Raw genomic sequence first — 27,711 nt, 5'->3', positions numbered from 1 at the left:
TGAAATAGTTTTGGGTAGCCTCTGGCTCTTACACTCCCTGAGACTCTCCAGCATTTTTTCTCTCTCTATGGTTTTTTTTTCAGGTTATGAATATGATGCAGCCATTCAGTTCACCCGGGAAACACTTCAAACGCTCATATAACCACAAGGACTGGTTGTCTGACCACTACTGTGGCTCCACCCCCAAATAACAAGAAAACTGTCATTTCTAGTTCCAGCAAGGACAAGACGTACATGGACTTCATTCATAGCCAACGCTATAGAAGCTCTGAGGATCAGAAGAACAGAAAGAAGCACAATATACCTGGCAGGTTAGGATTGATTCCCTTAAGTGATGGGGTGTTGATGATGCTGCTCAAGCCCGTTCATTAACAACTCTGCCCTGTGTTCTTTTACAAATTGGTATCAGTGATTATAATGAATGGCCATTCCTTATAACATCGACCTCTTGAGCCTCATGACTGGCTCATGAGATTCACTCAGGTTCTGCTCCCAGTCCTCTGCGGTGTGGGCTATATCTCAGACACCTAAGCTGCACAGCGCTGTGGCCTCCCTCGGCACTGTCCACCAGCTGTGCCTGGCATACAAGGCTGCAGGGCCAGAGAGCGGCAGCAGTGCTCTAGTTTAGGAAGGGCCATCTGTAATTAGACACCCACAAAGGGGCTCCCCCAAAACAGCTCGGGACCACGACCTATCCTCTGCCCGGTAATGCAATGATGCAGCTGCTTTGCCTGCCACCTGACAAATAATCACACTGCTTCACAGGCCAGTGGAGAAGGATGGAAGAGGCCTCCTGTCAGAATATTTTAATGGTGGTTTGCTGTTGCCACTGTGAATTAAAATAAGGAAGTACGCTGCATATGCAAAGCTGTTTAGCAAGTTGTTGCTCTCCCCTGAACATAAAAAGGATGATAAATTTTAGCTATCACTGCATTATAATGATTTGCACTCCTTTTTTTTCCAGGAACACATGTAGTCTTCTGACAGAAGCATGCATTTTACACCATTTCACAACTGTTAGCTAGACTTCTGAAGGTTTTCTCTCTGAAGGTAAAGAAATGTAAATACTTTGCTGAAGGTCTCCTAGAGGTATAGGTAGGCATCATACTGTTTGTAAGACATTATTTCAAAGGTATCATGGGAAAAAGGAGCCCTTGTGTGGAATTTATGGCATCTTAAATTATGGGTAAAATGTGGACCTTTCAACCCTAAAGATGTTTCCTGATTTCATTCTTTGTGCCTAAGATGCATACATGCAAGAAGAAAAACTTGAGTTCAAAAGTCCAAAGTCACTTACATGGGAGAGAAGATTAGTTCACATTCCCTCCAAAATACCTTGTTTTGGAAGTTCACTTCTGAATATTTGCATCCTCAGAAAATCCTATTGTACAGGTTTGCTATTGTACTTTTAAAATACTTTATTCATATGTGAAAGTATATTCATTCAAATGACTAGCTCCTTAAAATGGATGTCCAGCAATACTAATAATACAGTTGGTAAGGGACCACTACAAAGTCAACAGTCCTTTAATACATGATACTCAATTAATCATTAAACAGGAATTCAAGGTGGCTGGAGACCAGAGTATCAAATAATTTGTGAAATAACTGTAAGCCGTCATATTTCAGATTTTTGTACCATAACACTTTTGTATGGATTTGCAGCTTAGCTTTCTAACACAATACAGATGTGAACAACAGACAAGGATTATAGCCCTTTCATATGAAATAGGCTCTACTCTCCAGATGGAAATTTGTCAGATTCCTCAGAGCTAAGAAACATCCAAAAGACACTAGTTAAGAAACTCTTCAAGAATTAGCCACTTTTAATGATCCGTAACCACACAGGAACAAACAAGTCTTTGAACAGTATCCAGTTGTTTGTCTCACAAAGACGGGGACTCAGCTGAGAAAACTGACTTTTGGACACCACTAGAAATAGCATGCTCTAACTAGATCACTTGTATTTTTTTCATGTAGCATAGCTTTTTCAGACATCGCACTTGAAGAAAGCACTTGTACCGTTATGCTGAAAAGGACATTAAATGTTAGAAGGAACAGTAATATTCTTATCTAAACATATAATAATTCAACCATTCTGACTTTGCATCCTACCACCAAAAACCTAAGTTCTTTAAAAACAGTGCTTAAATGTGGCTTTAACTGATGTTATACTATGCCTACATATGGAAGTAGTTAGCAAGGAGAAGTTGGGATGAAATACCAGTGTAAGGCTTTGCCCAAAACCCAAGAAGAATCCGAGAGAGGAAGTAGCTCAGTTAACTTATTTTTCCTCTCATTTTCCACTTTTTTTCCTCCCTGCAGTTCCTTTGATTCATGCCCATAAATGGACATACCAAAAGCCACCACATTCTCACAGTGTTTTTCAGCCTGCCTGGAACCAGGAAATACCAGGAATTTCTTCAAGGAACCTGTTCCCAAACTGTACTAAAGCCTTCAACGCATTTAGCGTTTGAACAGAGTTTAGAAGCATGACTAAGGTCCCATCTCCACTGCACGACCCAGTGTTGCTCCTGCATCGGAGAACAACTGTTTGCAGTCTTTGCTGCTAGCCCTGCCCTTTTCAGCTCTTCTCTCTGCAGGTCTGAGCCCACAGCCCCAGAGCAGCGAATATGGGGCGATTTTGAAAAGTCCCCCCAGAAACCTCTAGCTGTGTATTGTGGCAGCATTCCTCAGCTCCTGTCTGTTATTGGGGCAGTGCCAAATGCAGGAGTACTTACGTTTGCTTAATGGTAAGTAAATCCAACCCTAATAGTAGTATAATAGTGTTTATGCTGTGAGGAACAAAGCATTTTACAGCCTCACAAGCAGGACCAAAAGGTTGCTAATGCGGTACTGCAGTGTAAACACAATCCAGTGGTGCCACCATTCATTACTCGGCCCCATTAATTGCGCCACTGAAAGAAATGCACAATCCAAAGAAATGTTTGTTGTTTTAAATTAGTCCTATTAAAAGCAGGTATTTAACAGCTTTCAGCAGCTACGAAATATGTTTTCCTGCTCCTGAGCTAAATGCTAAGAACTAGCTTTTCAGCCAGTTTTCAGGACTTCTGTCAGCCTAGCTAATTGACATAACTGCAGTCACACTGGGTTAGACCACCTGTGGCCCGAAGTCCTGAGGCTGTAGGAAGTTAGGGGAACTGTACAGAGCTGTGTGCCTGGGAGGGCTCCCAAGAGGCCACAGGCTGGCTCTCGTGACATTTGCTGGGCAATAAGCACTTGGAGGAGCACAAATTGCACAAGTATTATGTACTAGGGAAGTGATAAGCCAGTGTATCTGGTAAGTGAATGTGATGGACTAGAATTCAAAATAGATCTGAAATACTGCTGAAGCTTTAGGCAATGTAACATTTGGGAAGGTATTAGGTATAATCTTAATACACTGTGATATGGTATGGTGATAATTATGCTTTCTTAATTACTTATTTCTTAAATCATGCAATTAAAAAAAAAAAGTCTTTATTCTTAACCAAAGAAGACATTTGATGTCTTCTGATGAGAGATCATCTCATCATGGACTTTGTGATTTGGCACAACACCATGCTTTGAAGGAGCTTACTTTGTCCTAACCCTCAGGCTTTGGTTATACCACATCTGCCGAGCCATTCGCTGATCCAAGAACAGGTATGGCCCAGCCGGCGTCTGTAACGGTGCTTCTGCTATCACACAGCTCCAGCCCCAGGTGGAGAGCCTGGCAGGAGGAGAGGATTGGTAAAAAACAGAAAATGGATCAGCTAAACAGATGACCATCCCTCTGGGGTTCAGCTTCACAGCCTACAAGAGCAAGACAAAAAGATAATACTGTGTGAAATTTGCACCTTCTTATCTGTGAGGCAAGAGCAAGAGAGAAATGCATATTTGATGAAAAGCATGAGAATAGTCGAGGACCACTACATGCTGTAAAGCCAGGGAGTAGAAGTATGCAGTCTTGCTGAGAAAATACTTATTTTCACAAATTTCCAATTTCTGCCACCCTGAGGAAGGTCAGTGTTAGAGTTCATTGATGTCAGTGGAAAAGAGTATTTGACTTAATTCTCAAGAACACCATGTATGCAAGAGAGAAACATGCAGAGCAATGGAAGTATGTAAAAAGTCACATTTGGCCTTTTCCATTTATACATATTGTTCTAATTCTAGGCTTGTTCTGAAGTCAAAAAGTCCAAGGTCAATAAGTTGATCAAGCTTTTGAAATCTAACATGGTAAGAGTTAATGAAGAAAGCTAGTTTATCTTATGTTGGGAACTGCCACGAGTGTCTCTCAATGGGTTTTTCCCATCAGCAGCGTAGCAGTAGCTGCCCACCTGGGGGATCTGCTCAACTGAGGATTTTCTTCTACGTGTGACTCCAAAGATTTTTATTAGATGGCATAGAAATGAAATGTTTCTTTCCTTCCATTGATCCTTCCAGCCACAGCTCCATAGCCAGTAAGTACCCACTTTGGAAAGCACTACATAGATCAGAAGATGCCCCAGCCAGTAATCCCGAATGGATCCCAGCATTGCTAATGCCTACAAGAAGCCACCTGGGATCAGCATTGCAAGGGAAGGCAACATTTGGCTTTGCTTGCTGTGTTATAGGCTCAGCATTGCTGCTCGTGCCTATGTTCCATAGCAGTAATAAACAGCACTGTAGAAGTGCCATTTTATATTACAGTTATTTGATTAGATACCCAACTAAGTGCTGTTAGAGAAGAACTGGCAGTGTTACCCACCTTGACTTAACAGCCAGAGTACCAGACTCTTAGAGCTAGTCAACACAGGATACATCTCGTGTAAGGATATCCTGTAAGGTCTAACCTTACATGCACGCGTGCATGCACGCATGCACACATCCCCATTGTAGCTTTCTGTATTCTGTAGTTATTCCCATGAGGATGCAGTTATAATATAAATGTGTCATCTTGTACAATATTCCACTCTACAAATGTGAGTATGCTCATCTTACCCTTTGGAAACCTGTATACAACTGGGATTTTTAGTTCTGGCTTTTCTGACTTTTGCAAGTATATAATGAGCATGGCAAAGCTTGGAAGTACAGCCAGCCTTTAGAGTGCAAGGACTCTCTGGGTAAAAGCTTGTTTTCTGTATGAAGAATTAATAGACTTCCTACATGCAGAAATCAAGCAAGACTCTTCTATCTTTAAGAATGCTTTTATTTCATACAGTTGAAAAGCAAATTAGAGACTAGTTACGTAATGTTTTCTTTGGCTCCTGCATGGCATTCTCCACAAACCTTATCACAAAACAATTTAGAAACAATATGTATATTTGCTAGCAACTACACACAGACATATATGATGGCCCCCTCAACAAAAATCAGAGCCAAACAAGCAACCATAAGGCTGACTGATAAAAATCTCCTTGTGCTGTATGGTAACTGCTGATTGTGCGAGGCAACAGGTTCTTGTTCCAAATAGTTAACAGTTTTGTCTAAGATCTCTCTAAGATTATTTATTAGACTTCATTAAACCAGTCTTTGAATTTTTTCGTGCTCTGTATATCCATACCAGGACAACTTGTGGGCTAGTAGGATTGCACAGAAACAGCCTGTCCTTTAGTCAGAAAATAAAAAATTGTGCACTGGCACCTGTATTTTGTCTGTCTGCTTCTCTGAAACAAGGAGGAGGAAAAAGTTCGTCTGTCATTTTATTTCATGAGTGCAGTTAGATAAAAATTGCTTTTTTAATGAGGCAAATTTGGAGCATATTGATTTCTGTTACATGATGCTGTTAATAGAGGGTGTAGGAAGTACGGCAATATATTCTGATATTTAACCTAGCTAGCACTTAATACAGCCCCTGAACCAGTATCAGGCTAACAACTAACTCCTGAAACAGCAAATACATCCTGTGCTGTACATAGGCCCGGGCGGGTCCCAGGTGGCTTACGGCTCTGCTGCTGAGGGCTGCCGGGCTTAGAGCCGGCTCCCGGGGGGAGACCGGGCTCTTCCTCTGCATCACACTGACACCGTGTGGCTGCTGTGCACCAGCGCCAGCACCACCAGCACCAGCACCAGCACAGCACCAGCACCACCAGCACCAGCACCGGCAGCACCAGCACCAGCACCGGCACCACCAGCACCGGCACCACCAGCACCAGCACAGCACCAGCACCAACACAGCACCAGCACAGCACCATCAGCACCAGCACCAGCACCACCAGCACCAGCACCAGCACAGCACCAGCACCGGCAGCACCAGCACCGGCACCACCAGCACCAGCACAGCACCAGCACCAGCACCAGCCTTGTGCTCCAGGTACAAACTTTGCCTCCGTATAAATGAACAAGCTCATTATGCTCTTTTTGGTGGTAGGTATTTAATTTCTCACTTGAAACAATTCCTGCTGTTTTGTTAAGAAGGATGGTATAAGCTAAGCATAGACTTGTTTGAAATGTAGGGAAACCTATTTTCTCATAAAGTATTAAAGTAATAGCTACACAGGTCTGTCTGAGCACCATGCATTAATTAGACATATGTTTATACACTCTGCAAATCATTGTTACCTGTATCAAAGATGCAGAAAATAAAATATCCAAGCATGCAGTTAAGACTCCTCTGGAACTAGCTGCAAGTCACAGGATGAGGTCTCACTGATCCCCTTTCTCTCCTGCTCTGGGCTGCTGCTGTGCTTTGAACTGGCAGCAGGCAGCAGAACAAGAGCCCCTTGCAGACCCTCCCTGGGCATCCTCTGACTTCCCAGTAGCACCCATCCTGGAGGAACGGATCACAGTAATATGTCACAGTATATCACAATAATTGTCACCAGCAGGTACCTGGAAAAATCATCCAAAAGAGAGATTTATTTATTAAAGGCAATAATAAAGAAAAGTATATTTTAAATGTCTTAGTTTTTATCTTGCATGCTTCTTAAAAACTAATCAACCCTCCGAGGTCCAAGTTTTATGATGAGCAGAGCTTGCTTCTCCTCCTTAGGTGGGTACAGATTCATACATAGGCTTTGGGGATCTGTCAGAAATCCATGAAATTATCTTATGTAATTGCACCTCTTTTTCCAGGTGACTAATTATGTTACAATAAGCCTTTAGGTAAATTGTTGAAAGGGAAACTCATTTCCCTCCTGACTTCTTCAACATGCATAGACGACGAGTCATGTCCATTTTGTGTAGGTTTGGTCTGATGAATAGGACTTTGAGTCTGATGGTCTGAGTCTAACCAAAACCTACTGTAAAAAACCTCTGATCCAGCTCCTTACTTGAGACCCATTTCTGTGAAATGGGTTTGGACCTACAAATGGGCAAGAGGGCTGCTGTGTCTCATCCTCCAGATCCTCTCTACTGCAGCTGGCCCCCCCAGCTAAATTGTGGAGCAGGGTCTGGTACATGGACAGCTACATCACTTAGACTCAAAAAAGTGGTAAGAAATGCTGAGTGTTTGTTAGGCACATACACTTCCTTCATAAATAAATGAGTTTTTACAGCTTGTTTGAATAACACCTTTATTCAATAGCAGCAATGATGGACTGGCCATTCTTAGTCACTCAGAACCAGAGATTCACCCTGAGATTTGTTTTCATTACTCTGCTCCTTAACAGCACTGTGCACCTCATCTTCTGCATGAGCAAAGAAAAGAGGCTTTTTAGAGATATGTTTACTCACATCACCTTTCCCAGGTGAACAACTTTTAACAAGGGGTCTTCACAGAACTTCAATCCTTTGCCACCAACTTCTTAACTAACCTGGCTGGAAATGCTCAGTAAGCCTCAGACCTGGTGCAGGACCCAGAGGCCTTGAGATATAAGTACCACTGGGTCAGGCAGGGGTCAGAAAAAACTCTTCACTCTCCTAGTGCCATCCTCCTTCTTGGAAAAGCTTGTAGACAACCCAGCTTTGTGCTTACCATCAGCCCGGTCCTAACTGATCAAATTCTTCAGCTTCTAACTCTCTACCAAGAGTTACATCCCATAACTACCTGTGTACAAGTACTGCTCTCAAGTTGCTGGTTTGAGAATCCAGGTTAGGCCAACATTTCCTTACATAGTTTGCTTTACACAGAAATCCCTCTATGTCCTTTTTTTCATGTTAAAGGTGGTGGCTCAGCCAAGCAGGTCTAAGAACATATTCAGGTTAATTTCTCTCCCGAGCACTGTATTCCCCATAGATATGTTGTGATTAAAGCCTCAGAACTGCTGTTCTAGCTATTTTCAGGATGGCTTTGAAATTCTTATAATCCACAGGCCCCAACAAAACCATCATCTACATAAAGTGTCACCTCTTATACCATCAAAATCTGCTATATATTATGTGTCTGAGAAAACAATCTTCCAAAGAGAGGGCTAAAATCAATGTATGTTCTGTTTTTAAAGATGGGGCTTTAGGAAGGTGTTTGCCATCTACCAAGCCCTCAAAATTTATCTTCTTATTAATAGTGGGAAATATTTCCTTTTTACATATTTATCCAAGTCCTTTGGGCCAAAACAGGCTTCTGGTTAATTGTTTTTTCTCTTTTAAAAAGACATGTGATTCTTCTCAACTAATAGATCTATTCCCTCCAGTTCACAAAGCACTGCCCCTGTTTTGATGCCCTTTCAGTGACAGAACAGTTGCACTCTTGCTGAAGTATCTACAGCTCTGTGATTTTTGAGGACTCTGACATTAAGCTCCACATGACTTTTTCTTGTAGGTACGTCTTTTTCTTGCAATACTTTGCGTTCACCATCATGTCTTGGATGCCAAAAATATCCATCTTTCACAGGCTTTATTTTGGCATGGATGATGCTTTGGCAAATTGGCATTGCGAAAGATTCATTCTGGACGTTGCAGGAATTGCCACACTTTCTGTATTCAAGGAGCTACATGTCAAGAAGCTACGTGAATGCAACTTTCATCAAGTGCTGAATCTGAATGGCTGTCACCAACTGTTTTCCCAGAGCTACAGCTATCTATGCCCTCAGATGACAACATTATGGAGTCTGCAAGCCCTATCTAACTCCTGATAAGGACTTAGAGCCAGCTAGTGCGTATGTCTGAAAATTGGTGCCTTCTTCCTCAAGGTGTTTTCTGATCTTCCCAAGTTTGTTTGCTTTGCCCTTTACACATACTGAGAAGCGTCCAATCAAAGGAAAACTCTTCTCTCCTCCATGCGAACAGGATATCAGTCCAAGTCCTGTCCTCTGGAACTTGAGATCTGCAGCCAAATTTGTTGACTTAATCAACATACAGTCTTTACCACCCAATCCATTAGCTGACTTTCCCCTGAAGTCATGGGTGTTCATTGTCATAACACCACCCCACCTCTCCCGTTTGAATCAGACTATTTTGGCTGCAATGTGTTCTGCTCTTGCAGTGTATGGGGGCAAGGGGTCTGCGGTCATGCTTTTGCTTTTTTTGTTTTTTCTTTTTTTGCAGAAAGCTATGGACAACCTGGTTTATATTATGTAAGCGCCAAGATGACATCCATTTCTGTAAGATATCGCAAGAACAGTTATTCCCCCCCCAGTGACGATGTGGTTGATACAGAGTCACACTGCATTTCTGCTCTGTTGAAACCAGCAGTGGGAGTTAGCAATGCACATTTTATGTGATTTGAGCTCCTTTGTACAAGGGAAGAAAAGTGTTAACATCTGCAGTGTAATTAGTCCCACTGGTATGTCTGATACACAGGACATACAATAATTTAAATGAAAAAAAACCCCTTCCTCCGTCTAGCATAACCTTCTTCCGCAAAAGTTTTTTTGACTCTTTGGACCCCAGTAATTCAATCTTCCCAGTGCTCTCATCTCTGAAAATCGTAGTAGGAGTGTTAGCTAATTACAAGAATGTGAAGTATTTCATAAAAAGCTTAAGAAAGCCCATTCTGTTTCAGGTGGTTTGCCTGGATTTCTACTGTCCCGGGGCCATATTTCCTTAGAAAATGTACACTGAGCAAAACAGATCTTTTCCCAGTTACTTCAGATCAGACCAGAAGAGGGCCAGATATCACCAGCAAATGCAGCTGCATTCACTATTTGTTCAAAGTAAAACACTTTGAACAAATAAAATCCATACGTGATTATCAAACATTGCACCTCCCTAAACAATTTATTTTGAACAGCAGAACCAAGTGTACACCATTCCTTTCTCTAGTGTAAAGGGGCTAGGTACAGTTTTAAACCTAGTTACAGCACTATAACAAAGAGTATAATTAAAATTTTGTAGCGGACTGTGCCATCTCATGCAGCCAGCAGGTACAAGATTTAAAAGCGAATTCATCATCCTCCAGCAGTGCACTTTCTGCCACCCAGAAATTCAAAGCTCCGGTACAGAGGCAGGATGGCAAAGGTAAGGCCTCCAGCACAGAGAGATACGAAGAGACATAAACAAATTCTCTTTCAAGCCCCAGAGGGAGGCTGGTGCTGAAGTGCAGTTTTGCCAGAGTGCTGTGAATGCAGTCTCTTGTCATCTAGACTGACTTTCAGCCATGCATATGTGCCTTATAGACATGACCAAAGGGCGCTTCTGCTGTCTTCTAATCAGGAGGAGATTGTCAGGAGATTTGGGGTGACTCAAAATTTTTCCATCCTTCTGTATTCATTTTATTTCAGCAGAGAAACTAAAAATAGAAAGGACTAAACCTGCAATAAAGGGCAACACAAATTTAACACATGTTGTGGCTGAGGAGGAATACGATAATTTGCAACGGCATCCTCTAAAATCTGTTGCCAGGCTTCCATAATTATGGCAAGTTTGTCCGTGGTCTCCATAGCAGCCTTTCCTGAGGCTCGAGGCCGGTGTGGTGACTCACAGCGGTTCAGTGAGGGACTCGGACTCCTTTCCAAGGGAGTCTGAGTCACAGGATGCCAAACCTGGACTGGTTTCCTGTAATACAGAGGTTCCCAAACTATGGTAGACGTACCATTCATGGTACACAAGCCATCTCAGTGTGATGCTCCAACACCTCCCAGACATTGCTGCAGGGTGTATGAGGGTAAGCAGGAGACACTGCTGCTGCTGCTGCCACTGGCAATGGTGGTACCCAAACAAAAATATTTGGAAACTTCTGGGCCAGTAAGTTGCTGGGCTCATACTAACTCTGTCCCTGAACTCCTCAGAAGGGTAAAAAGTTTACCACAGCCCAGCAGTAAAAGAGCCGAGTATAGCCCTTGCTGTGAGCCTGGGATGGTTTCCTGACCGCATTAGCGGTGCCGCTGTAGGTACAGAGTGTGGGACCCTGCCGAAGGAGAGGTCCCTCACCGTGCTGTCACCCCTGAGCATCCACTCCAGAGCGGTATGATGGGCAACAGGTCCTGGCACAAATGCCTCCTCAGCAACAGGCTTGAGCTTTGCGGCAGATCTTGGAAGAAGGGAGAACAGAAATGAGATCTTTCCTCCCAGCTGAGTGCCCTAACCACATAGCCACAGATTTAAGCTTTCTTTTATATTCCTTTTTGCTTTCTGGTCCCCATGAATCTCATTTTCCTGGAAAAGTGGGTGCCCTCCCATGCAACAGAGGGGTAGCTCCTCCCAGCTTGTCAAGCTTGGTTTATAACCTTGTATTTAAAGGCATAATTTTGTACTTTGAATCTCCTCAGACCAAGGAAAGGCAGAAGCCCAGGCCACCCACTCGCTGGCTGAGACAGGGCAGCCTCTGGCAGGTGCTGTTAGCGGACGGCTGTTGTGCACTGGGCTGCACACAGTGGTTTAGTGGATGCTGGATGCGTTGAGAACAGATTTGCTACAACAGGCCCGTCTCAAATACAGGCAGTTAAATATTGCTTCATTTTCTTTTTAAAACAGTGGATCCTGAGGCAAATAAGAGCAAGAAACCTGTAACACATTAGTCAAGCAAATTGCCTCGCAGTTACTGAGAGGGGAAGCGGACGGCAATATAAATCCATACCACCTGAATACCTCTGAAGGCACAACTCTGTGTGCATTTTTTCAGCAGCAAAACCATCCTGAGATGTCCTCTGCCCCACTGCTTATTCCTACCCCACCATCAAAGAGCCATGAGCTTCTCAGGTATGTTAAGGTTTGCCTGCCCAAAATCATTTCACAACCCATTTCATTCCTTAAGTAACCAGCCCACCCCATCGCTTAACTCATCCTACAGTTAGACAGCCCATGCATAAACCAGATGTCCCCTGTTGCCCTTCAGGCCCTTTTTCCTTCCTTCCTGACCATAACAGTCACAAGGACTAGACTAGCTCTGTGCGCCCTGGAACAATCTTTAACATCTGTGAAGGCTCCTATCACCCCCTTCCTCATCCGTCCTTTCTTTACCCTAAGCAAAGGTCACTGCTTAGGAGATGGAGACTGGTCAGCACCTTCCCTGTATCAGTGGGCACCAACTGCAGCCCACAGCATCTCCTGGTGCCTTCCCTGAGAATGCCTGGTGAAAGAAGACACTGCTACGACACATCCAGGCCGATGAGCTTTATCCTGCCCCTCCACTGTCTTTTTTACCTTCGAGAAGGCCAGACTACACAAAAGCTGATGTTAAGAAGCAGTTACGTTGAATAATGCTGACAGTCATGTCACGACAGTGTTGCTATGACACCTTCCAGCTTCACCTACTGAGAATGCCCAGTGGAGCTCTGATTCTGTACATCAGCCGAAACAGAAAATATTTACATCCAGACAGACAAAGCTGTAGAGTTTTTGCAGAATTATGAGTTTGATGGTGGCTGTAGCATGCTCCTTGGGGCCCATCAGGCTTCAAAAATGCAACCCAGTATCAGCCGTCCTGGGGTATCACCAGCCACTGGATACCATGACTAGCACCAGCATTTATTAACAATGCTCTGACACCACCATTACAAATGTTTCTAAAAAGCAAAGATGAAGAAATAAAAGAAGCAAAACTATTTACACTAAGATTAAATTAGGATAGCTCTCTTCCTTGTCAAGTTGACTTGTCAATTTCCAGCAAAGCCACATCCCAAACCCCTCTCAGCCACTACCCTCTCTTGATGACCATAACAGCTTTCACAGCCACTCCCCCTTCCAAAATCCTCCCTAGGTCAAACCAGCAGTCATCGCTTGAAGCACATCCTGTTCCACCTTTACCCAGGAGCTAGGCTAGCCCTACCTCTTAACTGTAACTGGCATTGCTTCACTTTCTGAAGATGTTAACATCTCTGTCATTTGCATTCAGGAGACAGTACCGGTTCTAAAAAAATTTAAGAACATCTTGACCATCTTTCTTCCTACCTTCCCCTTCCAATAATGAATGTAACTTCAACATTCCAGCTGGAGAAGAAGTTATCTTCAACTCAAAGAGCAGGGATTGAAGCACCCCCCTCCCCACCTCCCCAGAAAAATGTGAAATAGTGCTCTATATCTGCACCAGTGTTTAACTAGCCAGTAGCATTTGGTATAGACAGTCATGAACAGCTTACTTGTAATGTTTTTATTGGTCAAAGGCAATGTTACAAAGCAGTTACACTGAATAATGCTGTCACAGTCATGTCATAACGTGAGGTTGCTACAACACATTTAAATTTCACACAGTGAAACTACTTTAGGAAAAAAAAAAACGCTTGTAAAAGAAGATCAAGAAAATACGTTTGGTTAAAAGAAAAAATGGTCCCAGGATTTCAGCCTGCTCAAACTGAAGTTAATGGAAAAGCTTCCACTGACTTCAGCAGGCTTTGAATCCAGCCTCCAACATCCCCTGACCAAGCTGTTAAGGTAAAATGCCTCTCTGCGCAGTCACAGGCTGAGTGGCTATTCTTTTAACATACTTGTGCATGATGTATTTTCTTCTTTTTAAATGAGAAGAACATAAATGTGTAATTGACTATGCCCAACTTTATACATAACAGAGCCAACTTTGGCTCATCAGCTTTAAAGAGAGTGGGAGAATTACAAAAGTGATAGCATGTGTACTGGAAAAGGAGGGAGTTCCTATGATCCTGAGTGCCTGTAGCAGCTGTTTGTGTAGCCTGAAAGCTTCCAAGAAAGCTCATTACATACTTCTTCAGAATTTGCATCTGGCAGTGTCTGCATTCAAGATGAGTAATTGTAATTCATGTGAGCTGGAATTTGGATGATGTAGCACTAAGAACAGCTACAAATGCAGCTAGGATCTGGTCATTTGCTGTGAACGGACAACTGAATGGCCTGTGGGCATTTACTGTAGTGATGAGATATGCCTTTAGAGAAGATCATCTTACCATTCTAACAAAGGCAACAATCTTAGTGCAAAATTACCTTTTCTTGACAAAAATGGGATTTCAAAACCACAGCTGACAAAATCATGCACCAAATTGAGATAGACATCTTTGCTTCAAGAAAGCAAAATCTTTTCATCAAATCTAAGTTTAATTTGAAGTAAGGTAATTATTTCTGGGAGCTCAGAGATCTTCCTGAATTAATTTCTTCTGACTTGCAGGTGACTTGATGCATCCTATACCTGCTCATTCTGAGGATGCATATACAACATGCAAATTGTGCATCAAATTCTCCTTCAGCGTTGGAGACACCAGAGGGCAGCAACATACCAAGGCTTCCCACCTAACAGAACTCCTTTAACCAGGCGTATCTTCCTTGGTGGGGAAGTTTCAGTTACCAGTCTTACTAACCTCAGTATAGCTTCTCGTACCATAATGCTGCAACCCAAAGCTCAGAATGTAATTCATGCTCCGAGGAAAACTGGAGTGAGAGGTGCTGTTTTTAAGATTTCAGTGGTCACCAAGAATGTAGTTATTTCCCAGAACTGTATTTGCTAGTTATCTATATTCTTAAAGTAGAATATTGATCATAACCCATGTTTTATAAACTTCTCCCTCTCCAGTGCATATAAGATAACATTTTTGTTCGTGTCTCAGATTATGATGATCAAATGCTGTTAGCATTTAATAATGGACATGGTTCTACCACATTCAAGTGGGAATGACAGGAGCTGCCATCCTGTGTTATATACATAGTCCATCAGGAGTCCCTGAGATACAAATACGGCACCCACTCTCCTCCATGCTGGCATTTTGGTCAAGAGTTCTCAATAAATGTTCCAGCTTATTTAAAAAAAAAATGCTTTCATTAATTAAAAACAGTCTATTTACAAATCAGTTGTGAAATGGACAACAACATTCCACAGGAAAAATCAGACTGTTTCAAAAGTTGGTAAATATGTTTTTAACTGTAAAATCTCAGATACTGGCTGTTTTCTGTCTTGATAGAAGCTGAGTCCAGTAAGTAATTCTATATCTCTGATCCGAGCTGTATGAAACTTCATTCTCTCTTCAACCCACATGGACTCAGACTTGCCATCCTATTGGGACAGAGTAAGGAAAAAAAGGGTTTGTAAAACATCTTTTTTTTCTGACATACATTTAATCAATTAGCAAAAGACATTTTGATGTTTTATAAAGACAGAAAGCAGTAACTGTTGGCAAATATTTGACAAAAAAGCAGAGAGCACTGGATTACAAATAGTTATAAGCTTGCCTGAATTTAGTACTTGCTGTTACTTCCTCAAGCACACAGAACTTGTAGCTGCACCAGTGGAAGCTGGTGATAATGGGGAATGGCAGGTGAGCTCCAGCATCTACCCACCATCTCTATGATAAAACTATTTCTGAGAGCTGTGCCTGACTTGACCAGTGACTTGTATAATTCTTCACTGTAGGATAGGTCCGCACACTTTCCACGCTTTGTTCTGGTTTATATGGAGTGCAGCTATGTGCATTCCCATCGCAATGCCAAGGTACCTGAACCAGAAGCAACCAATGCTCTTCAGGAACATCTGTCTCTTCTCCTTTTGGGTATGCATTTGGCCTAGCACTGACCTTTGTTTGTGGATGACTCATCTTCTCCTAGAAGCTCTTCATCCTTCTCAGGTATTGACTGGATATTTGCACTACAGAAATCTATGTACGTATCACACTGATGGTCTCAACATACTCTGACTCTACCCCACTAGCTATAAGTTTTGCTCTTTGAACAGGGAACTTCTATTTTTACATTTGAGTGTATATGCAGACTTTAACATAATTCTGTTTACAAAAATATTGTCTTCTCTCTCAAGATGATCACGATAGACTGTACCATTTTTACAGTCTTTACAGTCTTTAACTAGTTAAACACTGATATCCAAGCAAAACAAGCTCAAGCCTGACTTCAGATGTTTATGGGGACTGAATACACCACTTACAGCACAGCTTTCACTGTTGTCGTCTCTGTGAGGTACAACGAAAGACAAGGCATCTAGAGACCCTTCACACTCCAGAGGAGTTTCAGAAGTATTTTTACAACTAGTCAGCACAATGAAGAAGTGAGTTGGAACTGGAACTTCTGAATTACTGGGGTGTCTGAAACACAAAAGATCTTTCTGTAAATCCACAAATCATACTTGCACAAAGAACGAGTGACAGCAATCAGCTATATTCTGGCATATCGATTTTAGCAATCCACTTATGTAGCCCAAAGAAAGCTTAGGCCTGGAAGGAAAATTCCAGATTACTACTTTGCAAACCAGGTTTGGCTTGTAGGCTGATCTAAGTACCAAGTTTGATAAGGTATAATAACAAACTGATTTATCATAAAAATGTGTAAGAATCCAGAGTAGATGGAGAGTTCAGCCAGAGCCCAGAAAACTGTCTGCCTGCTGGCTTGAACCAATTTTGCTAACTAGTATGTTAGTACTCACAACTTCATAGTGGAACACTGCCAGCTCAGGAAGCGTCAACCATGACACCAGGGATAAGCCCCTGCCTCATCCACTCCTAGAGGCAATGTCATAAGGTTTCAGGCTAGCGGACATTCTTCCACACGCAACAGCTTCTCTTATACTTCACCTTCAGGATTTAGGATGACACATTTTGAGGGTGCATTTTCCCTTTATGTTTGTTGCTTATTTCTTAGCTTTACACCTCTGTATCTGCTCAGGGCCATTTGACTGATATAACCTGCCAAGAGCCCGTCTCCACGAGATGCTTTCCTTAATAACAAGGATCATAATTACTTTTTGATGACTAATGGAGGAAAGAAACAAAGGATTAGAATGTGAAAGGTTCCCACCTTTTCACCTTTTCTGGGGTATCATAGAGCCCATCAGAGTCATAATCAAACACAGGACCACTGACTACATTGACACCGTTCCTGGCTGCAGCATATTCAGGTAGCAAGGATTGATGGAAGTAGTTCCATAACACTGAAACACAGTAATGGAAATGGGAAACATAATCTCCAAGGTAGAAGCTGTTAATACAATTCTGCAGAGTTTTCAGTGGAGTATAAACAGACCTGATAAGCTAGGAAAACAATAAATTATACAGGTGTTTACAGTTTTCAAAGGCTGAATCTAACTGAGCAGCAGCATGTACTGCAGTATCTCCTGGCACTGTGGTTTCACAGTCACCCTAATCACAAACCTGACTGAGGCATAGTGATGCTGCTCCCTTGTGGCCTTGGACTTCTTTTCTTGGAAACCAAAGCATAGAGGACGGAAGGTGAGAGAAGACCATGCCTGCCTGTGTCTTGCCCCACTATCAAGTTGGCCTGTCTAGCTTGTACACCCACACCTATGAGCTAGGAAGTATCTCTAAGTCCTTCAGTTTAGATGTACCTGAAATCTCTCCTTACCGATATGATATTTTTAATTACAGTTAAGAGTTGACCACTATTCCATTACAAAACAGGACATCTCTTTTGTCCAGAGGAAGTGCCATAGTTATCCTTCTTTTTCATCAGGAATATGCTTAATCTCCCTCAGCCTACCGTCTCATGCTCCCACTCATCCAGGAAAGCCCAGGTCTTCATATCTTTTCTACTACAGACATGATTATTTTCCTGTTTCCTTAGTGACTGAGACCCTAGATTCCTGCATGGGAACTAAATCTGAGTTTAGGAGACATTCCTAAATGAGAAATTAATTTAACTCACATAATTATATATGGTTATCTGGGTTCTCTAGAAGATATTCAGTATAAAACCCTGTTTAGGTAGGTAGGAAAACACAAACAAAAATGTCAGACATTAAATGGAGACACTTATACTCTGCTCCCATGTAATGAGCCAGTTGATTAGGAATCATAAGCTCACAATGGTGGCCTTTTTCACAACAGTGATAATCCTACTTCAAGGAACTTGTCATTGAGGTAAGAAGCCCTCAGTCTGGGGAGGTCTCATTTTACAGAGGCAGCTGAACCAGGGATCATTTGCATGGTTTGGAAGCAAGCAAAAAAATCAGCAGTCTTTCTTATATTCAACTGTGCACACAAACTATGCATACAAATAAAATACCTTTAAATGCAGGATACATTGGCACAATGTTGCTGGTAAGCAAGGCATCATAGTGAGGTTTTTTTGCATCTGTCATAAAATCTAAAACAAAAAAGCAATTCATTACTTGGATTTGTTACTTTAAACTTACATTTTCATGCTTTTAAAGATCGGTGTAATAACATTAAGGTGGAACTGACCTAACTTCACTTTCCAAAGCTGATGTGGGTCTAAGTGCTAACTTCAGTACATGCTGGATCCCATCAAAAATAAATAATCTTAGCAGCAGCAGCAATTGCACTTGTCAGGTATACAGGTGACAAATTTTCTTGAGGTTTAAAAATATCAGAACAGACTTTTGAATTGTGGGAAAGGGAATAAAATTCACTTCATGACTGTCAGACCAACTTGTTCTGACTGCAGAATCTAGGCGTAAAAATAGGAGCTCTGTTGGAAGTCTGCAAATTACACTTGATGTGGATGTTTACATAACCTACTACTTGGTACCTTATGTAGTAAAGTCAGTGTAAAATGCTTCCAAATCAGGTCAGCAACAGTTCACAAACCGTTTAACCACTTGTGAACAGCTAACTATTTTGTAACATTTGAGAATCAGAGCTACATTTTCAGACCAATGCTGAAAAATTTGCTTTACTAAAGACCACATATGGCACACAACAGTATATTTCAAATAGAAAGTAAATTTATAAGGCAGTTTTTTACCTAATGATACATCCTTAAATTTTACTTTGGATAGTTTCAACTAACACCTGCCATACAAAGTGAATTTTCAATTTACTAGCTTGCCAGACTTGACTCAAGGTTTACATGTTCCTTCCAGTTTCTTCTGAGATGCCACTTTAGAAACCTGACAAGTTCCAAAGCTTTCCAGAAGTACTAAATGACCTTGGACAACCTACCGCTGAAGTGCCTAAAATGTTTTTCTTCCTCATATGCTGGGAGTGAACTGCAACAATTCAGCAACTACTGCTTCATACTCTGATTAGTTATCAGGAACATCTATAAAAGACTACACCTACTACATTACAAATTATTTAAATTAAATATGCTGTACATTGAAGGCAATGTACTTACTTGGAGGAGAAAGGAATCCATAAGTTAGGCGAGGATGATTGTTGTAAAACAAACATGTCTGGTTATGATTAAAAGAAATACGAACATCCTTGTGTAAACAGCTGGAGGTATCTTCTGTAGCAGAAACCCATTTGTCCTGTTGAACAAGAAGAAAGTATCATTGGTAAAATGGATAGTTGATTTCCAATAATTCTCTCAGTGTGGGGGACTGCAGAACTCTAAATATTTAGCTGCAACTGCCTTTAATGGTGTGAAGGGACTTAACTAGGATGCAAGAATTGTTACTCTCTTGTCAGTGGAAAACAAGCCCTCCCATCCATTTAATATATTTTGGAAATAAAGCAAACAGAACTGCAGCATTTCAGTTGAGAATAACTTCTTCCACAAGAAAACTCAGAGGTGCCCATTAAAGATAACCTGATCTACTGTAAATGTACTTGTTCATTCAGGCTAGGAATCGGAAGCAGCCAGATGTGTGTTAGCCACCTCTCTCCACTGGGCCACTTGTTACAGTAACTGATTGCTTCATGCCACTAACCTCAAAATATTTAGGATCAAGCAAACCTTGCCAGAGTTCAGTTAAATTTATTTATAACAGTCATTATTTAAAACCTATGATTCCCAGATAATCAAACTAAAAAGCAACCTCTACTGTCCTAATTCCTTTTAAGCATGATGTGGCTTTTAAATTTCCTCTGAATGGGAAAGGCCAACTTGAAAAAAAGCTTCCATTCACAAGATCAGTGCTCTGCATGAACATGTGCATTTTAGCATAGGGTTCAGGTTCAGGACAGCAAAGACCAGATTTATCTCCACCAACCTCTTTTTCCCCAGTCAGGATGATCTTGTGAGAGAAGGATCGGATCAGGGCATGAACGGTTCAAGATAGTCCAGAGATTATTTTTCAAAAGGGTGCTGCCACATTACAAACACTCGCCACAAAACCCGTGTTGAGACCAGACTTTAAGGATAGCACTGGCAGACTGCTATAGCAGACCTGTGCTGCCAAGCAGTGAGCCAGTGCAGACTCACAGGGCTTTGGTATCAGTGGCAATGGGCTTCTCACTTCCTGGTGGATCTGCTCACTCTGGAGGCAAAACTGCAGCTCACTCCAAGAAACAGGAAGGAGCCAAAGCCATTCCTTATTAATATAGGAAACTGAAGAAAAGCTCATACAAAATTACTCTTTTTATCTCACGTGGTTCTACTTAGCTCCCTAGGAGATAATATCATGTGCAGATCTAAGCAGCATTCAGGAGTAACTGACATTCAAGCTTTTTACCTTTCAAGGTTGCTTCTAACCTTTCTTCAGATACTTACATCTTTGTTAACAGTGTACGCACTCCACAGAGACATCCTGTAGTCCTTGCTGTATCCACTCACATAGCGGTAATGGTAAAGGAGGCAGTAATTATGTCTCTTCTGGAGAACCCTGGGCCGTCCGTAGGGCAAAGTAAGTTCCTCTGTCTTCTTAACTGCAGCAGAAATAGTGCTTGTTACATTTCAGTCACTACTAGTTGTTATGCATCTTCCTCTTTTATATGCCTAAGGTTGCCCCAGTTTCCAATTGCCAAACAGAGAAGTCACAGTAATGGAACAAAAAAATTTTCATTCTCATATCAAAGGTATAGTTTCCATGCTAAGGCAATAAATTAAGTGACAAAGCCAGTATAAAAACAATCATTTAAACTTATACTGTACAAATTAAGTTTATATTTAAAACAAAACATTTTTCCATTTAAGACAGGAGATGGATCTAAGTTGCAAGGTTGAAGTCTTTGTCAACTTTGTGTTTTAATTTAAATATATAATGTGGGATCTGCTTCTACGTAACATTTAGGTGGGACAGTAACCAACTGTGGTGATCTGAAATCTGCTGAGGGGACTATTTTAGTAGAAACCACAAAGTCATATGTAAAAGTGACATTTAAAGGACTAAGAAATATAGAGATCTAAATAAACGATACAGTGAAGTACCGGTTGGATTTTCAGATGTGCAAGGACTCGCTTTATAATGAGTGTGTAGTCACAAAACCTTCCTTCTCCCTCTCTCTCATGGACCTGTGACGGTGTGCTTCCCCTGCCCCCGACCTTTATCTCCTGTAACCCTGCTTAGGTGATAACCACCAGCGGTGATTGTAATGGATGCATCTGGTCACGATGGCTGCATCAGCTCAAAGTGAATTCAGGAGACAGATAACAACACAATAGCCTAGGGCTATTGTGCAACGCGCCCACCGAAGAAATTAAAACCTGTGGTCGGCATGTAAATATGACTATGGGTCAATCATCTTATCCCCATAAATAGTGAGCAGCCCAAGAGCCCTTTGAGCTCTCCTGCACGGCAGGGCTGCACGCCAGGATCTCCCTTGAGCAGGGACGCCTCTCCAAGGTTACTCCTCGAGGTTGAGAGATTCCTTGCCGCAACAGATCCTCGGTAAGTGACTAATAGCATGCTAAACTTTGAAATCTTAGCTAAGTGATATAAAGGATTGATTGTGCATATATAATCCTTTAGATATAAACCGTTGACCAAGTCTGGGACTAGGACTGGATCTAGCCGCACCTAGACTCCTCTCTGAGAAGGAGTTTAGAAAGCAAGGGGATCCTTCCGAACCTCATGACTCAACGGGAGGGTCTCCCTGACAGTTTTGTCTGACCCTGTCCTCTATGCAGTAAATAATCAAGTGTGCCTCGCCATCGAATCTTGTTAAAACACTGTCGCATTGAACTTTGTTAACTCCTATTCTGTATCAATAAACTATATTTTTACTTCTCTCTTACGAGTGAAGTGCACGCTCACTCCTTCCGCGACAAATTGGCGTAGTCGGCAGGATGGCAAGCAGTATCACTGATTATTTACGGAGGCATGGAGTGAATCCAAGTCCCAAATTCTCAGCAGAATGGACTCGTGACAATTGGCATAATTGGGAAGCCATTGAAGAACACCTAAAAGTAACTAGAGGCCACACGAAAGATGGAAAAAGGAAAGGAATTATCTGCAAGATGCTAGGTGCCTGTTTAGAAGCTGCACATCAGGAAAGAGACAACAGAAATAAAAAGGAGCAGGACCTAGAGAAAGAAATAGAAGGTAGAAAGGCAACTGAGTTATTACTATCTTTAAAAATTGAACAACTGCAGAAACAGTTACAGGAGGAAAAGGAAAAAAGACAAAAGTTGGGAGAAAAGGTCGAGATGATGCTTATACAGGCTCCCCGCCCCCCCGACATTGTACAGATTAGGAAACTAATAGTATCCCCTGAAGATTGGGATGGAGACATCTGGGGTGATCCCGATGATAGCGAGCCAGAAGACGACGACCCTTTGTTCCCCACAAATCCTCCTGAGTATGAAGCCAGACCCATTGTTAAAACAGAAAGAACTGTGGGTCCTCGGGAGTGGTCATCCGCGACATACTACGCGAACCATCCCTGGGATCCGTTGCAATTGACAAATTTGCAAGAGAGATATAGCAGAAAACCAGGTGAAACTGAAGCGGAATACTTGTGGCGAGTATGCCTCAGTGGCGGTGACGAATAATGTTGACTGAGGATGAAGCAAGTGGCTATTGGGGTCCGGGAGTTTTCTTAAATTTAGGACCTGACCCGACAAATACACCTCATTCTATCACCAGCCGAGTAGCTTATTGGGCTGGAGGAATAGACAGCATGGAGCGAGGTGAACCTTCCATAATTCCCATTAAATCTTTAAGTGAGCTCTCTACAGCCATCACAAAAGCCGCCTGTATACAAGCCATGCACAAACGAGGGTCCCATGATGTCCCACTGTCTGCTACAGTAGATTTTGCAATGTTAAAACCACTGATTAGAGGAGCCCCGGCAATTCTTAAATCCCATTTAGTTGCAAAACGAGATGAGATCAAGAAAGACACAGAGCACAATGAGGGACTAGGTGATAACGCTCAAAATGCCCACAAGCAGCTCCCTACCTGGGCAGAACTGATGCACGGCATTGTTAACTACAGCCGTGAGATGGGCTGGGACGATGCACCAGCTGAAAAACAAAACCTGAAGCCCCGGGAGGAGATCACAAAGTAAGACCCATAAAACAGGGAACAGAAACTAGATCGAAGGGAAACAAATTTAAAAACCCCCAAACAGAATCTCGAGAACAGAGGAATGAGTTGTGGAGGAATGCATTAGCTTTAGGCATTCCCAGAGCTGCGATTCAAGGTCAACCTACTGGCATAATTTTTGAGTCTAATTGAAGCATTTCAAAAACGAGATAACGGTGAAAGGAAGGAGCGTATCTCAACTCCTCCTGCGCCACACCCCAGAAGGGAGACAACCCCTTCCTCCCCTTAGGGAGGAATTGCAGGACATGAAGTCAAAAACAGGTAGTGTCCGGAAGGCAATTGGGCCTGCCTGTCCGGAAAGTGGAGGCTTATCAGTGGATAAGTGATAACGGCCCATACATTTTAATTCCAGTTGGTCCTCAAAGACAATTGGTAAAGTTTTTAATAGATACGGGAGCACAAATTTCACTATTAACACAACAAGACGCCGAGAAGCTGGGTGTACAACCCAGACGGCAAAGAGTTAAAATTACCGGCGTGAACGGAGCGAGTGTTCAGTGCCAAACTGCCAAGGTCAATTTATGGCTCCCGGGCGAGAAGCGCATGTCGAGTACTCGCTTTGCAATTAAAGCTCACCATGAAAATATTTTAGGTTTCGATGTTTTAAACGGACGAGACCTGGCGCCTGCCGAACGGCAGCGTGTGGTCCTTCGGCTCGAACATCGATCCCAACCCCAGCAGAAGCCGGGAGGCTGCAGTGCGAGCACTGCGCGCAGCCCTGCGCTCCCAGAGTCAAAAATCACTAACGTACCGCAATATCCCATTTCTGCTGCGGCACGAAATGGAATTTCTGAAGTCATAGCTGATTTGGAGAAACGACAAATTATCTCCAGAACGCACTCCCCATATAACTCACCTGTCTGGCCCGTCCGGAAACCAGACGGGAGGTGGCGTTTAACTGTCGATTATCGGCGCCTGAACGCCAATACAGCCCCGCTCACAGCAGCTGTGCCAAACATTGCCAACTTAACAGCTACTTTGCAAGCAGCTGCACACCCATGGATGGCAGCCCTAGATGTAAAAGATATGTTCTTTATGGTTCCCTTAAAGGAGGAGGATAAAAAAAAGTTTGCTTTCACTTGGGAGGGAATACAATACACCTTTAACAGACTCCCACAGGGGTATAAACATTCACCCACGATTGCTCATGCTGCGCTTGCTGAACTTTTACAGACAGTCTTACTCCCCCAAGAAGTGAAACTGTACCAATATATAGATGATATTCTGATTGGAGGAACTTGCCCTGAAAAGGTTGGGGAAGCGGCAGCAGCAGTATGGCAAGCACTAAATAAAGCAGAAATTGAGATTCCACCTGGAAAATGTCAGGGACCAAGCAAAGAAGTAAAATTTTTAGGTACTTGGTGGATAGCAGGCAGTGCAGTGATTCCTCCAGATACCTTAAGAAAAATTGAAGAGCTGCAAATGCCCCAATCAAGGAAGGAATTACAACAATTAATGGGAACTTTAGGATATTGGAGGAAACATGTGCCTGGATTTTCTATCATTTCCCATCCCTTATACTCACTCTTAAGGAAAGGCAAACCCTGGGAGTGGAAATTAGAACATAAAGAGGCAGTCAAAACTCTAACTGAAGAGTTAAAAACATATCAGTCACTGGGACCAGTGCACCCCCGCGACCCTATTATAGCCGAATGGGGTTTCGCCGAACATGCTACTTACTGTAACCTGTTCCAAACTGGACCCGATGGGCCAAAAAGACCTTTATTGTTTAGCTCAACTGCATTTAAAGAAACAGAACAACGATACTCTGAATGGGAAAAGGGACTTTTATCTTTAGTCCGAGCAGTTAAACAAGTTGAGAAAATACATCAGGGACAACCTGTGCAAACTAGAGGACCATTTAATTTACTAGAAGCAATCCTAAAGGGGACTGCTCCCCAGAAGGAGTTGCACAAAAACCCACTGTCCGAAAAATGGTATGCCTACCTAACAGGAGTTGCAGAAAATATGCAACTAACTGAAGGACACACTAAGGTTTCCAAATTGCAGATGCCCATAAACACAGACCCTTTAGCATTACAACAACCTTTTAAACCTTCACCCATTCTGGTGGCACCACCCTCACTGAGGTACACCAACAGAAAACATTTGGTTTACAGATGCTTCAGCAAAAGGGTAAATGGTAAATGGCAATATAAGGCTGTTGCATTAGACATTACCACCGGCAAACAAGTAGTAGAAGAAGGTGAAGGCAGTGCACAAGTAGGAGAAATAAGAGCAGTTGTTTTGGCAGCACAGAATGGAGCAAAAATCATATATGTAGACTCCTATGCTGTGTGGGCCGGTGCCACACAGTGGCTCTGTCAATGGGAAACCTTGAATTGGGAAGTAAATAGATCCCCAGTTTGGAGAAACAAAGATTGGCAATTATTACTAGATATAGCCAGGAAAACACCTTTCAAGATGGGATGGGTAAAAGCTCATGCTAAAGATAATCAACCAGCCACAAAGTGGAATCAAAAGGTAGATGAGCTAACTAAAATTAGGAAAATCACCTTAAATCCTGAGTGGTATCGACTGGGAGAATGGTTACATCAAAACCTAGGCCACACAGGTAAAGAAGCACTTTTACTTTGCTGCACAGAGTAAAGGCTGGCCTATAAATAGAAAAACTTGTGAAACTATTCTTACAGAATGTCCTCAGTGTAGACTGAAATTACAAGCAGATCATCCTGCTAAAGCACCACCTTTACATATCAATGAAGGGAAAACTTTATGGTCTACATGGCAAATTGATTATATCGGACCATTCAAATCCTCTGCAGGATATCGATACATCCTTACAGGAGTGGAAGTAGTCTCCGGCTTGCTTATGGCGACTAAATGTCGGAAGGCCGATGGGCGAAACACAGTGCGAGGAGCTATCATTTTGGTTCTCAAATCTACCTACTCCTGATGTTATCCAGAGTGATAATGGCTCACACTTTTCTTGTAAGGAAGTGCAAGATTGGGCAAAACAAGAGGGAATTAGATGGGTTTTCCACACCCCATACTACCCTCAATCAAATGGGATGGTAGAAAGAGCTAATGGCTTGTTGAAAAGGAGTCTCAAACCACAGGAAGCTCAATGGGATACGAGACTTCCCAAAGTACTCCATCAATTAAACAATCGGTATGGGCCTACTGGAAGCCCTGTAAGCCGAGCATTCTTTGTAAAAACTGAGCTTAGCGCTCCACCTACTAGGAAAAGAGAATATCCAATGACATTACAGCCAGGACAGCCTGTGATGGTTAATTTACCATCTATCGGTACTGTCCCTATGACTTTAACTAAACCTCGTGGCCCACTTGCCTGGGAAGCTACTGATAGCAGTGGTGCAAAACACAGAATTAGTTCACGATGGATTTTTCCTTCTTCTTAATGGGGTAACCTGTTCGGACTCTCCCCACCGAAAACAAGTCTCTATTTTCTCTTACAGCACCCCACAAGATGGCAGATGGAAATGCTGTGTTCATGTTACTATTCCAAACCCTAACAATGCTGCTCTTCTTAGCCTGTGGTCAAAGAACCCTAGAGTGGCCATGGTCCCAAGCTCGTGTTAAGTACACTGGAAGTATGGGAATACACTCTAGTAAGGGGGATTTAAAGCTTTCCACCGTGGTCATGCACGGAACTGAAACATACTTAGAAAATGAATGGAGCTGGGATAAAGATGAAGCTGATGATAAAGTTCCCCGGCTCCGAGGAACAGCAGGGAAAGAAATTAAAATAGGATGCCGGATGATCAATGGGTCTACCCATGAGAGGCATCTCAGATTTCTGTGTACAACATTACATCAAAACCAATAGCCAAAGATACGAAACTTTGCGCCTTTGAAAAACTGGACTGTTGGTACAATTTTACCTTAGTACAACCTGTTTTTGTAGTCTGCCTCTGGGCTCACCATCGTGTGGGATTATCCTTTAAATTTAAAATAGACATTATTAAGCCTAGCACAACATCCGCCCTGACTGTAAAGGATGAGACAATTCTATCCCCACAAGTTTCTGAAGTTGGACCATATGTGATCAAAATACAGGCCAACAACAAGTGTTATTTAATCCATCATGGTCTCTTAAACGAGTAGAACTACTGATGCAAATTAATATCTCTGCAATCAAACCGACCTGTTCACCATTCCTAGGTACGTCCTATGCAGGATGGTTAGCATGGTTACATGGCGAACCCTCACCTCTCCAAGACGAACAAGGAGAGATGTGACCGGTATCATAGGGACAGGATTGGGAGTCTTAAATAGTATCGATGCCGAAGTACTCGTGAACAAACTGAGCACAACAAGAAGTGATTTAAACAAATTAGAACACCCATTACAGT

At 42.4% G+C, this 27,711-nt stretch overlaps 1 protein-coding gene and 2 long non-coding RNA genes across 8 annotated transcripts in view; 2 read left to right on the top strand and 1 right to left on the bottom strand.

Moving 5' to 3' along the window:
• The first annotated feature begins 87 nt into the window (after positions 1 to 87).
• On the top strand, positions 88 to 6,084 carry LOC140649130 (uncharacterized). Its single transcript, XR_012041492.1, has 3 exons — positions 88 to 311; positions 965 to 2,753; positions 3,598 to 6,084. It is a non-coding gene; the product is annotated as an uncharacterized lncRNA (long non-coding RNA).
• Positions 6,085 to 6,196: 112 nt separating this feature from the next.
• Positions 6,197 to 17,798, top strand: LOC140649129 (uncharacterized). 5 transcript variants are annotated; one of them, XR_012041491.1, is made up of 5 exons: positions 8,752 to 8,995; positions 9,388 to 9,416; positions 10,177 to 10,299; positions 11,755 to 11,979; positions 14,354 to 17,798. It is a non-coding gene; the product is annotated as an uncharacterized lncRNA (long non-coding RNA). The 5 variants fall into 5 exon arrangements; XR_012041488.1 differs by adding an exon at positions 6,197 to 6,277 and having other exon boundaries at positions 8,803 to 10,299; XR_012041490.1 differs by having other exon boundaries at positions 8,752 to 9,416.
• Positions 13,365 to 27,711, bottom strand: part of ENPP1 (ectonucleotide pyrophosphatase/phosphodiesterase 1) — an 86,137-nt gene continuing 71,790 nt past the window's right edge. For both annotated transcript variants that reach the window (XM_072855874.1, XM_072855873.1), the window contains exons 20-25: positions 20,599 to 20,753; positions 19,279 to 19,414; positions 18,205 to 18,285; positions 16,981 to 17,113; positions 16,115 to 16,271; positions 13,365 to 15,232 (exon numbers count right to left, since the gene is read on the bottom strand). In XM_072855874.1, coding sequence (XP_072711975.1) covers positions 15,065 to 15,232; positions 16,115 to 16,271; positions 16,981 to 17,113; positions 18,205 to 18,285; positions 19,279 to 19,414; positions 20,599 to 20,753 — 830 coding nt within the window. In that variant the 3' untranslated portion in view covers positions 13,365 to 15,064. The remainder of the gene's footprint in view (positions 15,233 to 16,114; positions 16,272 to 16,980; positions 17,114 to 18,204; positions 18,286 to 19,278; positions 19,415 to 20,598; positions 20,754 to 27,711) is intronic.

This window comes from Ciconia boyciana, chromosome 3, assembly GCF_034638445.1.
Source record: "Ciconia boyciana chromosome 3, ASM3463844v1, whole genome shotgun sequence".
Classification (NCBI taxonomy): Eukaryota; Metazoa; Chordata; class Aves; order Ciconiiformes; family Ciconiidae; genus Ciconia; species Ciconia boyciana.
Note: the sequence above shows the minus strand (reverse complement) of the source record. Positions and strands in the feature narration are given on the sequence as shown.